The sequence below is a fragment of the Orbicella franksi genome, chromosome 9 (genome assembly GCF_964199315.1).
Source record: "Orbicella franksi chromosome 9, jaOrbFran1.1, whole genome shotgun sequence".
NCBI classification, from domain to species: Eukaryota; Metazoa; Cnidaria; class Anthozoa; order Scleractinia; family Merulinidae; genus Orbicella; species Orbicella franksi.
Window position 1 is genome coordinate 15,841,844 of NC_138153.1, and position 12,985 is coordinate 15,854,828.

General features: G+C 40.7%; 4 protein-coding genes and 1 pseudogene across 4 annotated transcripts; 1 reads left to right on the forward strand and 4 right to left on the reverse strand.

Annotated features, from left to right (window-relative positions):
• Positions 1-1,912: 1,912 nt before the first annotated feature.
• LOC145496985 (acetylcholinesterase-like) lies at positions 1,913-2,488 on the reverse strand. The gene has a single exon (XM_081476753.1). It carries the CDS (start codon positions 2,486-2,488, stop codon positions 1,913-1,915), a length of 576 nt encoding a protein of 191 aa, XP_081332879.1.
• A 721-nt stretch (positions 2,489-3,209) lies between these two features.
• On the reverse strand, positions 3,210-4,575 carry LOC145496983 (neuropeptide FF receptor 2-like). The gene has a single exon (XM_081476751.1). It carries the CDS (start codon positions 4,212-4,214, stop codon positions 3,210-3,212), a length of 1,005 nt encoding a protein of 334 aa, XP_081332877.1. The 5' UTR covers positions 4,215-4,575.
• A 244-nt stretch (positions 4,576-4,819) lies between these two features.
• On the forward strand, positions 4,820-6,976 carry LOC145497854 (adenosine receptor A3-like). The gene is made up of 2 exons (XM_081477716.1): positions 4,820-4,957; positions 5,498-6,976. Exon 2 carries the CDS (start codon positions 5,663-5,665, stop codon positions 6,581-6,583), a length of 921 nt encoding a protein of 306 aa, XP_081333842.1. The 5' UTR covers positions 4,820-4,957; positions 5,498-5,662; the 3' UTR covers positions 6,584-6,976.
• A 1,526-nt stretch (positions 6,977-8,502) lies between these two features.
• Positions 8,503-11,460, reverse strand: LOC145498761 (acetylcholinesterase-like). The gene is made up of 2 exons (XM_081478694.1): positions 10,568-11,460; positions 8,503-10,126 (listed from the first exon to the last, which is right to left on the reverse strand). The coding sequence occupies exons 1-2, from the start codon at positions 10,927-10,929 to the stop codon at positions 10,033-10,035; spliced, it is 456 nt and encodes a 151-aa protein (XP_081334820.1). The 5' UTR covers positions 10,930-11,460; the 3' UTR covers positions 8,503-10,032.
• A 42-nt stretch (positions 11,461-11,502) lies between these two features.
• LOC145498759 (fatty acyl-CoA hydrolase precursor, medium chain-like) lies at positions 11,503-12,863 on the reverse strand (annotated as a pseudogene).
• Positions 12,864-12,985: the final 122 nt, after the last annotated feature.

Sequence of the window (12,985 nt, forward strand, 5' to 3'; positions counted from 1 at the left end):
CTAATGGGCTAGTCAGTAATTGTCAAGAGTAACAGTATTGTCGTTTGCTGCATTTAAGTCGCGTGGACGGGTTTTTGTTTTTGGTTTAAGCAATGTAAACACGGAAAAAGTTTTATTTCGCTTAAGTTAAGTCGTCAACCTAAGCGGGATGCCGTAAAATCATGGACAATTAGTTAGTGCTTGCCACAAGTTGCTCGGCAACTTTTTGGCAACTTTTCGCATTAATTTCGAGCAACATTTTTTGTTTCGAGCACGTTTTTGCATTCTGAGCAATTTCTAGTTTCTAGATATCGGAGCAGCTTTTAGTGCTTTAACTGGCCATGCTTCCATATTTTACAATGTTTCAGTAGACAATTTGTGAATTTGCTGTTAAAAAGGAGCAGTCCCTGCCCCCTGGGGCAGATCAACGGCGAAAGATGCATGCAGCCAGGCTGCTGGGTCAGCGGTTTTTTTAAGAAAATACAAAATGGCGGACAAAGATTCACACTCCACTGATTCGAGTGTTTCAGGTGATAGCATTTATTTGAGAGCCACTAAATAGGTTATCTGTTGATAAGTTTGATACAATATTGTTTACATATAGATAGATAAATGTTGAGTTTTTGTCGTCAGTCACTAAGTCAGTCCCTTCAAAGTGATGTGTATTTCTATGTACTGTAGTCTGGTGCAACATAAGTCTGTTTAAATTAAGGTCAAGGACTCAAGGTTACATGTTTTAGGCAACTGTGATTGCAGTTAAATTGCATGAAAATGGTTAGAAGTCTTGACCTTGAAAAGCAACGACAATTTTACTGGCTCATAATAGAATTTTTACAAGAATAATATTGTTCTATTGATATTGATGCGTACTATTTATTCATGCTTATTGTGAACAGATTTATTTAGCGACGCTGGTTACAACGCAAAATTGCACAAAAATGCTTAGAAATGTTACTTTTGTTGTACGGATTGCATATTTTTGCATCAGACCAAATAAAAGAAGAGAGAAACGAAAAAAAGTTTTTTTGCTTTTTTTAGCAACTTTTGAGCAACTTTCGTTACAAAAAGCAACTTTTGACTATTTTTGGAGGAACTTTTGCGCAACTTTTTGAGAAATTTCGGGCAACGTTTTGGAAAATCTCGAGGAACTTGCGGCAAGTCCTAAATATAGTCCAAGAGTTCAAAAAGTATCACAACAGTTGCAACTTTGAATCCGCCTATTCCCCCAATTGAGTACTACAGTTCGCCTTTCCGGATTGTTTTCGCCAGGCCAGGAAGAAACTCTTCCCAAAAGACAACGCGATCCACCTCAAGTTTGCTTTCCACTCTAAGCAGATTGTCCAGGTCAATAAGTAAGTATCAGTTTCATCGTCGGTCGTGAAGACAGGCCAGCTAATGTCAGGATCGCTTTTAACCAGATTTCTGTCGAAAGAGAAAACCAATGTTATACATTTATAACATAGTAAGCAGTCATTGGACGAGCTTGAGCAGCATATCGTGATTTTCCAGCGGTGGGAAGCTATTAGACAACTCAAGTAATGCCGAAGGCATTGCCTTGGGCGACGCCTGGTAAAAATGAATCGAAAATTTACCTTTCCTTCAGTACGTATATGATGCTAAATATTTAATGAAAGCGTAAACGTTTTAGGTACCCGAAATTGGCAACACACTAACTTCGATCTCAGGGTTTCTCTTCTTCCGCCGCCTGGAGCGCTAGAGGGGCGGGAGGAAGAGAACGAGGTTGGCAACACACCAGGAGAAGCGTTAGTGAAGTAAGGCTACTAAATACTACAGATGCGAGAGTCGTTATATTGGAAACTTAACACTCAACCATGCTGCACAAATTAAGCCCAAAGGGTTGCCATTAACGTTGAAAGGCCTCGCTGCACACCATTGTACGATGACGCCATCTTGAGAGTCCCTTCTAGATTGCTCACGGCCATGAAATTATATAAGGGATCTCCTCTCCATGAACGACCCCAAGGATTTCTGGGTATAAAGTCAACTCCGTTCGATAGCTAAACTGGTGCAGACGCACAGGACTACCACCTCTCACGAGGGCTTTGGCCATATGTACTGCGGGGGCATTGAACCATGAGTCTGTCACAAGATCAAGCCACTGCTTTTCGATGCTGCGAGTGGAATCTGGTACCGGGTGGTTGGTGTACTGGTACAAAATGGCCCCTTTCATGGGATCAGATTCTTCGTTGGATGAAAACCTCGCATTCTTTACCAAACTACTGAAAAGCTCGGAAGAAACTTCCTGGCCAAGAGTTCTGGCTATTTCAGAAAGAGGAACGATGCCGCCATCGTTTTTGTTTACTCCAAGCAAGACTGGCACTTTGTTGACGAATCCCTGATTAAGTAGTTTAGTTGGTTCGTCAGTTAAGAATTCCCCATCAACCGTAACCACGGGGTACTGATGACCGAGGTCTACCACACTGCGAGGTAGTTCAGAAGCTTTCAGAAAATCCTCAATGTTTTTCTCTCTTAAACAGCCAAGCGACATTGCATTGTCATCGCAGCTCAGACGTTTGGTGATGTCTCTTCCATAATCCGGATCTTTTGAAGACTAGAACGTGTAGGGTGTGGTTGCAGCTCCACTTTGCAAAATGGCTTTGTGAAATACACCAGTAGACAGCGGAGAGAGCATTTGATTGGCTGGAAATCCCGCCAAAACTCGCGATGTTCTCTTGAACCCATTTCAGGGCAGCCACCTGAAACTCTCTTTATTGTCTACTCCTATTTTTTTGTATACACACACACACGAAATATTTTAGCTTTGGCGTCTTACATTTTGCAAGTTTAAAAGAAATGATGCGTGCGACTTGTGTTGTGACGTATTTTTCATTAAAAAAGCAAAACAAACATTGTCTGCAGTCTATTGGAAACCACAAAATGGCAGCTGTCAATTAAAGAGGTACATGTGGATAGGGAGCCCACGGTTAGAGAATTATCTGGCAATGTTGCTGTCGGTTCTTAAAGAATTTACGACAAATATTTACAGAAGGTACTGCTAAAAGCGCAGTTTCAAAGTTGAGAAAAGCTTTAGTTTTTTTCTTATAACAAAGGGCCAAGGATTTACACTTTCCAGATACCTAATGAAAATTCTTAATGTTATTACTAATGTTTTATGCAAGAGAAGCTAGTGTAACATCTCTTGGCTCATCTGAAGACATGCTCTACACCTTTAATGATTACTCACGCAAAGGACGAAAGGCTACCACGAATTAACAATTGCATTTGCGCGAGCAACAACCAAACAAACTCTTGAGGCCTTCACGGTAATTGCCGCTGAATATAAAACAGATACAGGGGTTTATGGCGCAATTTGCATAAGCCATAAATTTGGCAAAAAATCTAAAGTGCAGAAACCCACAGCTTAGTTTAGGGTTTTCCTCCCATACAAAGTACTGCAAAAACGCCAAGATATTCAAGGGTGCCCAGCATAATGCAAATCCCAAAACAATAGCCAGAACCATCTTAACCACGCTCCTGTCTCTCTTCATTCGTTTTTCCCGTTCCTTAGAGCTCACCGATTCGCCACCTGGTATCTTTTGAGCCCTCAGCTTTACAATGATGATAGAATAAAGTATTGTTATCAACGCGAAAGGGATAAGAGCGAAAACAAGGAACAGTGCTACATAGTAGCTTTCCAATGAAGAAGACTCTCCAAAGGTTTCCTTCCACATCAGCTGACATGCAAGGTTTTCTCCGGATCCCTCAAGTTTGCGGACGAAAAATTCCGGGGAGAGAATGGCCATGGCCACGATCCACGTCGCTAGAATGAAGAATGGGCAAAGTCTGGCGCTGACAATCGGGGGTCGAAGAGGAAAAACCACAGCTCCAAATCGATCCACTGCTATCAAGACAAGGCTCTGGATAGAAACAGCAATGGAGACGTCTTGCATAAAGTAGTCCAGTTTACACAACGCCAAGCCAAAGTCGCCAGCTATGAGCCAGTAACCGACGTAACTCTCTGTAAGAAGACGCGGAAAGGCAAACACTGGGAGAATGAGGTCGGACATGGCCATGTTTAAGATTAGGTAGTTGATCGTTCTTCTCATGGATTTTATGCCGATTACAATCGCTCCAATGAGAAAGTTGCCAGTGAGCGACACAACTATGATAACACAGTAAGCAAAGGTTTTAACGATTCTCTCTGCAGTGGGATAGACAGAGCCATCAGCTGAAGGCAGGGTAGCGTTACTGGGCGTTGTGCTCACGTTTGCCATCCTAATTACCAGGTTGTTACTAGCCTATTTCTCCACAACTATCCTCGTTTGATTTCAACAAAGCTGATCGATCGCAACTGTAAAGAATAATCGTGTGGCAACCTATTTGCGCGCGGATAATTATAAAGGTTGTGAAAACTTCTGTTCGACGGCATGTCAAACAATTTGGGATTAAAATTAAATCGCATGCTAACTTCCATCTGCCGGATGGACGCTGCGATTAAGATTAGATGTGCTCTGCGTATCGTTTGAATACTAAATCTTCTCCATTAATTTACCTATCGACAGCTTATAAAATTAAGCAGTTTCTCACTGGATTTAATCAATTTATAAAACCTAAAATGCTGCTTCTGTTATTGAACTAAAAAGGACTAAAAACACGTTACAAAAAAAAAAACAAATTAAACACGCACGGCACTAAGAGTTTTCATTTCCGCTGGTTTGAATATGTATTTTTGTTTTAACTAATGAAAAGTCCATCAAACCGTCTGTGAAGATAATTTTAAAATGAAGACTTTTAGTGATCGGACTGATCAGTGATGTAAGACGGTAGACTGTCGAGCAATGATAACGGTGATTGAATAAATTTTAATCTAAAGTTATTTGTTCAATCAATGACGTTGATCAAAGAGTTTCCTGGTTTATCTTCATAAGCTGCGAAGAACTGATCTTCCGCTTCATTGCAACTGAAGTCTGCGGATCGGAAGAACTGAATTAAGCCAATGCCAGTGACAAGATTTCAGGTAATAACAGAATTTGAACCAATAATATTTTACTGAACTCGATAAATTTGGCCTCTTTTTTTGCAGTTCTGTTCAAATAACAGTCTAATTAGGAGTAAAAGTAGATTTAACGAGATCAGTGTGAGCTGTTCTTAAAGGAGTTACATCACGATTTGCGCAACATGAAAACTTTAGTCTAAATTTTTCAAGTTCGTCGTTTGTAATCCGTGTCAATCTCCCCCATCCTAAACCATCCTTGTTCCCGCTTTATGGTTTACGATTATCCCTTTAGTGTTTTTCTATCGTAGAAAACTACTATTCTCAGGTTTGCTTTAATTTAATGGTAATTTTGTACGTGGCCAAAATAACTCAAAATACCGTGACCGAGCTCCTTTAAGTAACAGTAAAGTTGGAGATGAAGGAGCTTTCCCTGCTACACATGAAACTGTAGAGCCATTTTTCATGAAAACTCGGAAAACCATTTCCTGGTGTTTCCCAGGAACCAAAGTTCATATATTAAATATTAAAAATAAATCCTCGAAATCTGTTTGTCTACTTAAGGTCTCCGCCAAGAAGCACCCTTAGTCAAGAAGAAAACAAAGCCCAAAACAGCTTGACTGCCTGCATTTCAAAACGAAAGGTTTTCAACAAAACTAACTTGCACAAACGTTAAGTACTCTGATAAAAAGCCAGCTAGAAGAAGAAGAAGTAGAAAAAGAAACTAAAATGTGGAGCATGACTGAAGGTAGAAATCAGTCGACGGCTACTCAGGAGTTATATTGTCGGACAGGAAATGGTGGAATACATCAAAAGATCATTTTTTCAGCACTGAATATTCCACTATGCATCACAGCATTTCTGGGAAATGTTCTGATCATTGTTGTTCTTCAAAAGGTGTCCTTCCTTCATCCACCATCAAAGCTATTGCTTGGTTGCCTCGCGAGCACCGATCTTTGTGTGGGTCTTATTACGCAGCCGCTTTACGTTAGCTTCTTAATGATTCCAGCACACTCCAGACTTTGTGACTATCTTAATATTGGTTCATTCACCCTAGGTATAGTTCTTTGTGGAGTATCTTTGTTCACACTAACTGCAATAAGTGTGGACAGACTTCTCGCTCTATTATTGAGAATGAGATACAGACAGATGGTAACTCTGAGAAGGGTACGGATCTTGGTTGCCAGTTTATGGATTTCTAGCGTTGCATTGGCAATGACATCATTCTACAACGTCCGTATTAGTACGGGCATCACCGGGGTGATACTGTTATCGTGTGTAGCAACCTCCATTTACTGTTACGTGAAAATCTATTACGCACTTCGCCGTCACCAAGCGCGATTAAGAGAGCGTGTTCATCAAGGGGAACGGAACGGTGGAGAAATTCCTGTGAACATGGCGCAATACAGAAAGACAGTCTGCACTGCACTCTGCATGCAAATAACATTACTTGCTTGTTATCTTCCATACGGTATAGTCGCAGCCTTGCGTGCAGTTAAAGGTGAGTCTCTCCATCTCCCTTGGGATGTAGCGTTGACTCTAATTTTCTTAAACTCTACTCTGAACCCGATTCTCTACTGTTGGAGGATTCGACAGATACGTGAAGCGGTGAAGAACACGATCAAACAGCTGTGCTGCTTCTCGAGTTAAAATTCTTGCTCCTGACGTCAAAGAGAGGAATTAGGTTTTTATCTAACAATTATTCCACGAGCGTGCGTTGAATATCAAATGATGAATAGCCAACGAGGCACGTAACGCCGAGTTGGCTATAATCATCTCATATCTAACAAGCGCGAGTGCAATAATTGTTTCATTTAAACGCCCCGAAAATGTAGAAAATTAAACCAAACTAAAAATAAAAACACCCCCAAAAAACACGCGTATGCTTACCATATTTGTAGAGCATGGTATAATGGCTCATAACCCATGATGGCTAAGCCAATGAAAACTCTTGAATTGCATTATCCAATGATCCAGTTTTTAATAATCTACGTCATATTTCTTGGTTAAATTTCTGTTATTTAATGTATTCTCTGTGTAATTTTTCACACGACTCCAGGGAACTTCGTTTATATGATAAGATTTCGTGATTGATTGATAACGCTAGCCAATTAACTGATCTCAGTTTCTGAGCTGTTGCTGAGGGTAATTTTTGCCATATAACGGCGTCAGTTTTAGTTATAAAAGTTATTTCATGAGTGTTAAGTTTTTGGAAGTAGAACCAAGAATGAAATGAGGATTTTAATGAAAATGTTAAATCAATTAAAAATGCCAATAAATTAGTAAACTTTGAGCCTCTGGATTTTTCCCGAATTAATTACCGCGGAACTGGCCCATGTTGCCAGCGTGGCTTTGGTGATTTCAATTTTGGTTTACACATGTGCAACTAATTCAACCAAGACAAATAAATTTTTGCAGATAGAACAAGAACAATTTGAATGGTAACACGAAAAAAAGAAATGCTCGCAAATTTATTGCTTTTGTAGTTTGCAGCTTTTTATTGGGTGGGTAACTCCAAGGGCTGATTAAGTTGGGAGGCGGGTGTATTGGGAGGTTAGCCACCAGCTTCTTAAAGGAGCAAAAAATAACAAAAAATTGGAATAGGTCTGCAAACGGCGACTGGGTCCGGGCTGTCCTATCAAAACGTCACGATAATAGTCTTTTTCATCGCAGCGAACAAAAATATAGACAATGCTAAACTTGCTTTGGCCTGTTCTTACAATGAACTCGAGAATCGTGGGTTTAATTTGAAGAACAACAACATATTTTGTTCAAAACAACACAACTATTATCCCACCTGGTCAACACTCCACGAATTACAATCGAGTTGGCAGACGCGGGTGACCCATTTCTGGCGCCAAATTAAAAGGGTTGAGTCACTTGAGTCATAAAATGTTTCAGATTTTCCACTTTTTAAAATCTGATATCATGTTTGGAATTACAAATCCCTTTTCATGACTCTTTAATGCCTCCAGTGAGAAAAGTTGTCCGACTTCAATGTCCTTCCTGTTAACATACATTTGACGTCATAACAGTATAGTTTTTTCCCGTCTGCTTAATCATCATTGGTCAAATTTCGGCGCACCAACCGTATGCAAGGATAGCAGAAATAACGGCAAACATTTCCTGTATTTCTGTTACAACAGTTTTTAAATTAGGTTCCAATTATCAAATTGCAACATTTTGTGGGCATGCCTCTTTGATTCTGCAAGCCTATGGTACCAGCTAACCTTTCCTCACCCCTCCCCCCGAAAAATCCTAGATCCAACCCTGTAATTTGTCGGAAAACTACAGTTGACATTTGTTAAATTTATACTGAATTTTGCCAGGTGGCCTTGGTTGGAGTTACACTGAAAACGGTAGCTCGTCAAAAAAAGTTCATTTTATATTATCAATAAAACACCGCATTTTTTTGGAGTTTAAGCAATCTGGTTCTCAGCATTACGCAGAGAAATCTGAAGATGAGCCAGCATTTATTACAGCGGCTGCTCTTTCTGGGCATGTTCAGAAATCTTTATCAAATTTAGATGCCAGTGCAAAACTGGATCAAACCGGAACCAACATCTTGAAGTTCATTACTTAGCCGTAGATAAGATGCTGGTCTCGGTAATTGGGGACACGACACGCCAGCATAAAAGGTGAGATCTGAAGGTTAACTTTCAGAGAACTTAAGTAGCCATTTATTACATTTATGACCGAATGAGATACTAATGCTTAGGGATTTCTTGTAATTAACATAACATTACTAATTCAGTTAGCAGCTACGGTATGGTAATATGTCCAAACGATACGCAAAGACTTTGGTAAAAACTAGAGAGTGAGTTCTTGCAATTGCAGATGCCATTTCAAAATCAAGATTGACTACCAGAGATGATTGTATAGGTTGTATAGGTGCTAGAGAGATATACTCGATTTCCGAATAGCCTTTCCCGAACAGCGGCTGGTAATCGAGCCTGCTAGAGAGGATGATCGTAAAAAACGACTCTCTCAGCACTGCGAGTTCCTAAAATCGTCCCACGTGGTATTTGTTATATCTATCATATTTTCGTGACCTCGTATCCCGTGGCAATATCCTGAGTTTTTGCGCATGGTTATTCAGCGGCCTAACAGTAGAACAGCAGGTATAAAACTTGATGCTGTCACGATAAGTAGTAATGCGTGATAAAGTTAACCGATCTCTTTTGATGTCTTTTGTTAGATGTCCTTCGTCTTTAAAAAGAACCAAAAATTATCCGATTGGAAGAAGCATATGTATGACAATTCGTTTTCTTTGGGCATCCTTTCTTTTTTGGCGGGTTCTACGAAGGTTCTTTCCGTCGAATCATGATAAAATATAAGATAGTATGCGCGCTCTCATTGCTCGATAGGTGTGTTAAGATGAGATTTTTAGATGTTTGCATGTTAACAAGGCTGTGATTAGAAATATTTTATAAAAGCAATGAAGGAGTTTTTTCCGTGTTTACCTAGCCTCATCTAAACACGAGAGGGGTTGGGAGAATTCTTGAAGGTTGTGCAAGCGCGTGACCGTGTCTCGGGTTTCATAATTGTCTCGAATTCTCCCAACCCCTCTCGTGTTTAGATGTTTGGTTATTGTTACGGTTTGAGTTTTTTAAGACAATGGGCCTATTGTTGAGCGGCCCAAGGGATGCTTCTATCCGCTATGGCGAAATTGCACTCGACTTAAATCGGATCTCATTGGGCAACTGTCGTTGATGACATTTTTTTCCCTACAGTGCTCTACTTCGGAAAACAGAGACAGACCAAGTGGGGGCTAGTCAGCAATTGTCAAGGGAAACAGTATTCTCGTTTGCTGCATTTAAGTCGCATGGACGGGTTTTTGTTTTCGGTTTAAGCAATGTAAACACGGAAAAAGTCCTATTTCGCTTAATTTAAGTCGTCAACCTACGTGGGATGCCGTAAAATCATAGACAATTAGATTAATAGTCCAAGAGTTTAAAAAGTATCAAAACAGTTACAACCTTGAATCCGCCTATTCCTCCAATTGAGTACTACAGTTCGTCTTTCCGGATTTCTTTCGCCAGGCTAGGAAGAAACTCTTCCCAAAAGACAACGTGATCCACCTTAAGTTTGCTCTCCACTCAAAGCGGATCGTCCAGGTCAATAACTAAGTACTTTTCACCGTCGGTCGAGAAGACAGGCCAGTTAATGTCAGGATCGCTTTTAACCGGATCTCTGTCGAAAGAGAAAACCAATGTTATACATTTTATAACATAGTAAGCAGTTATTGGACGAGGTTGAGCAGTATATCGTGATTTTCCAGCAGTGCGAAGCTATTACACAACTTAAGTAGTGACGAAGGCATTGCCTTGGGCGACGCCTGGTAAAAATAAATTGAAAATTTACCTTTCCTTCAGTACGTATAACACTCTAAGACTTGCTGACGCTAAATATTTAATGAAAGTGTAAACGTTTTAGGTACCCAAAATTGGCAACACACTAACTTCGATCTCAGAGTTTCTCTTCTTCCGCTGCCTGGAGCGCTAGAGGGGCGGGAAAAAGAGAGAGACCCTGGGAACGAGGTTTGCAAAACACCAGAAGAAGCGTTAGAAAAGCAAGGCTAATAAATACTGTCCTGAAGAACGAGAGTCGCTATATTGAAAACTTAACACTCACCCATACTGCGCAAATATAGTCCAAAGGTTTACCACTACCGTTGAAAGGCCTCGCTCCACACCATTGTACGATGACGCCATCTTCAAGGTCCCTTCATGATTGGCCCACGGCCATGAAAATACATAAGGGATCTCCTCTCCATGAACGACCCCAAGGATTTCTGGGTACAGAGTCAACTCCGTTCGATAGCTAAACTGGTACAGACGCACAGGACTACCACCTCTCACGAGGGCTTTGGCCATATGTACTGCGGGGGCATTGAACCATGACTCTGTCACAAGATCAAGCCACTGCTTTTCGATGCTGCGAGTGGAACCTGGTACCGAGTGGTTGGTGTACTGGCACAAAATGGCCTCTTTCATGAGATCAGATTCTTCCCCGGCTGAAAACCTCGCATTCTTTACCAAACTACTGAAAAGCTCGGGAGAAACTTCCTGGCCAAGAGTTCTGGAACCAAGCAATACGACTACATCAAACCTGCCCTTCGAGAATTACACTGGCTACCTGTTGAATCACGGATTATACTCAAACTTCTGCTCATCACTTTTAAGATTATCCATGGACTTTGTCCAGCCTACTTGTCGTCCCTCCTACAACAATACCACCCGCAACGGAGCCTACGCTCATGCTCTAAACTTCTTTTCACTGTCCCTACTGTGAACTCTTTTGCATACGGTGAACGTGCCTTTTCTTTCTCCGCACCTATATTATGGAACAGTCTACCGGATTCTGTTAAAAATACAACATCTCTTTCGTCTTTTAAATCTGCCCTCAAAACATTCTTATTTCGGAAATCTTACTTTTGATTTATTTTGTTTTATGAGGAACTGTATTTTAATTAATTATTTCATTTATTTTATTTATTACTGTTATTAGAAATATTTTATAGGATTTAACTAATTAATTTTTATAGTAATGTAAGCGCATTGCGTTTTTTAAATGCGCCCAAAAAACTTTATTATTATTATTATTATTATTATTATTATTATTATTATTATTTCAGAAAGAGGAACGATGCCGCCATCGTTTTTATTTACTCAAGCTGAGACTGGCACTTTGTTGACAAATCCCTGCTCACGTAGTTTAGTTGATTCGTCAGTTAAGAATCCCCCAGCAACCGTAACCACGGGGTACTTATGACCAAGGTCTAGCACACTGCGAGGCAGTTCAGAAGCTTTCAGAAAATCACTCAATGTTTTTGTCTCTTAACTTTCAAGCAACATTGCATTGTCATCACAGCCCAGACGTTTGATGATATCTCGTCCACAATCCGGATCTTCTGAAGAATAGAACGTGTAAGGCGGGGTCACAGCTCCACTTTGCAAAATGGCTTTGTGAAATTAACCAGTAGACAGCGGAAAAAGCATATGATAGGCAATACTTGAAGCGCCCGCGCCTTGACCAAATACGGTTACCATGCTGTAAATCCCGCCAAAACTCGTGATATTTTCTTGAACCCATTTCAATGCAGCCACTTGATCAAGCATCCCATAATTTCCTTTAATGTCTTATCAGGGAACGTTAAGGTATTCCAGCAACCCAAGGCGGTAGTTAACTGTGACGACAATGACTCCAAAACTACAGACAAGGCCCAGATATTCGTTGCCGGAACCGTGGTACAAACCACCGCCATGAAACCATACCCTGACTGGTAATTTCAAATGCTTGAAATTCGTTGGACGGAAAATATTAAGAAACAGATCGACAATCCTCATCCATTGGACCGAAAAGATATGAGTATATAACAGTCAAGATCAGGGCCTTTCCCATAGCCTTCCCCTGACCAAGGAAGGTGATCCCTTCGGAGTAGGGACTGGGGAAGAGAGAGGGAGTTTGGTCGAATCACACAACAGTAGCTGAGCATACGTTTTGTGCCGATAAAGCCATTTTACAGTTGCCTACTTAGTTACCTGGCCTTTGAATGGCAGCGAGGCTGGAGATGACCTTGTTGTCTAATGCTAACTAGTTTGCTTTTAAATGAGAAAAGCAGAGGGGTTTCTATCAAAACAAGGTCACCTCCAGCCTCGCTTGCATTAATTCATAGTCCAGCCAGGTAACTGAGAACACAACTATAAAATGATCTGTTACGAAAATCAAACAAATTTCCTTTTCTCTTGGGTGTTAATTTCAATTATGATTTAATTTCAATGGATAAATAAAAAAAGAATAAACAAATAATTTAATGAATAAAAAGACATGTAATTTGGATTAGAGTCAAAGAATTTCACATACCTACAATCTTGGTCAAAAGTCTTGGGATACTTTGCATTTTTGCCAACATGTGGTCTTTCTGTCCACCTTCCCCTCCCTATCCCCCCTCCCTATCCCCCCTCCCTATCCCCCCTCCCTATCCCCCCTCCCTATCCCCCCTCCCTATCCCCCCTCCCTATCCCCCCTCCCTATTCCCCCTCCCTATCC

Excerpts from the sequence above, each read along its gene's own strand:
- LOC145496985 (XM_081476753.1), bottom strand. The coding sequence starts at position 2,488 with ATGTCGCTTGGCTGTTTAAGAGAGAAAAACATTGAGGATTTTCTGAAA.
- LOC145496983 (XM_081476751.1), bottom strand. The coding sequence starts at position 4,214 with ATGGCAAACGTGAGCACAACGCCCAGTAACGCTACCCTGCCTTCAGCT.
- LOC145497854 (XM_081477716.1), top strand. The coding sequence starts at position 5,663 with ATGTGGAGCATGACTGAAGGTAGAAATCAGTCGACGGCTACTCAGGAG.
- LOC145498761 (XM_081478694.1), bottom strand. The coding sequence starts at position 10,929 with ATGAAAGAGGCCATTTTGTGCCAGTACACCAACCACTCGGTACCAGGT. Across the intron at positions 10,127-10,567 it reads ACTATATTTGCGCAGTATGG|AGATCCGGTTAAAAGCGATC; the intron begins GTGAGTGTTAAG and ends CTCTTTCGACAG.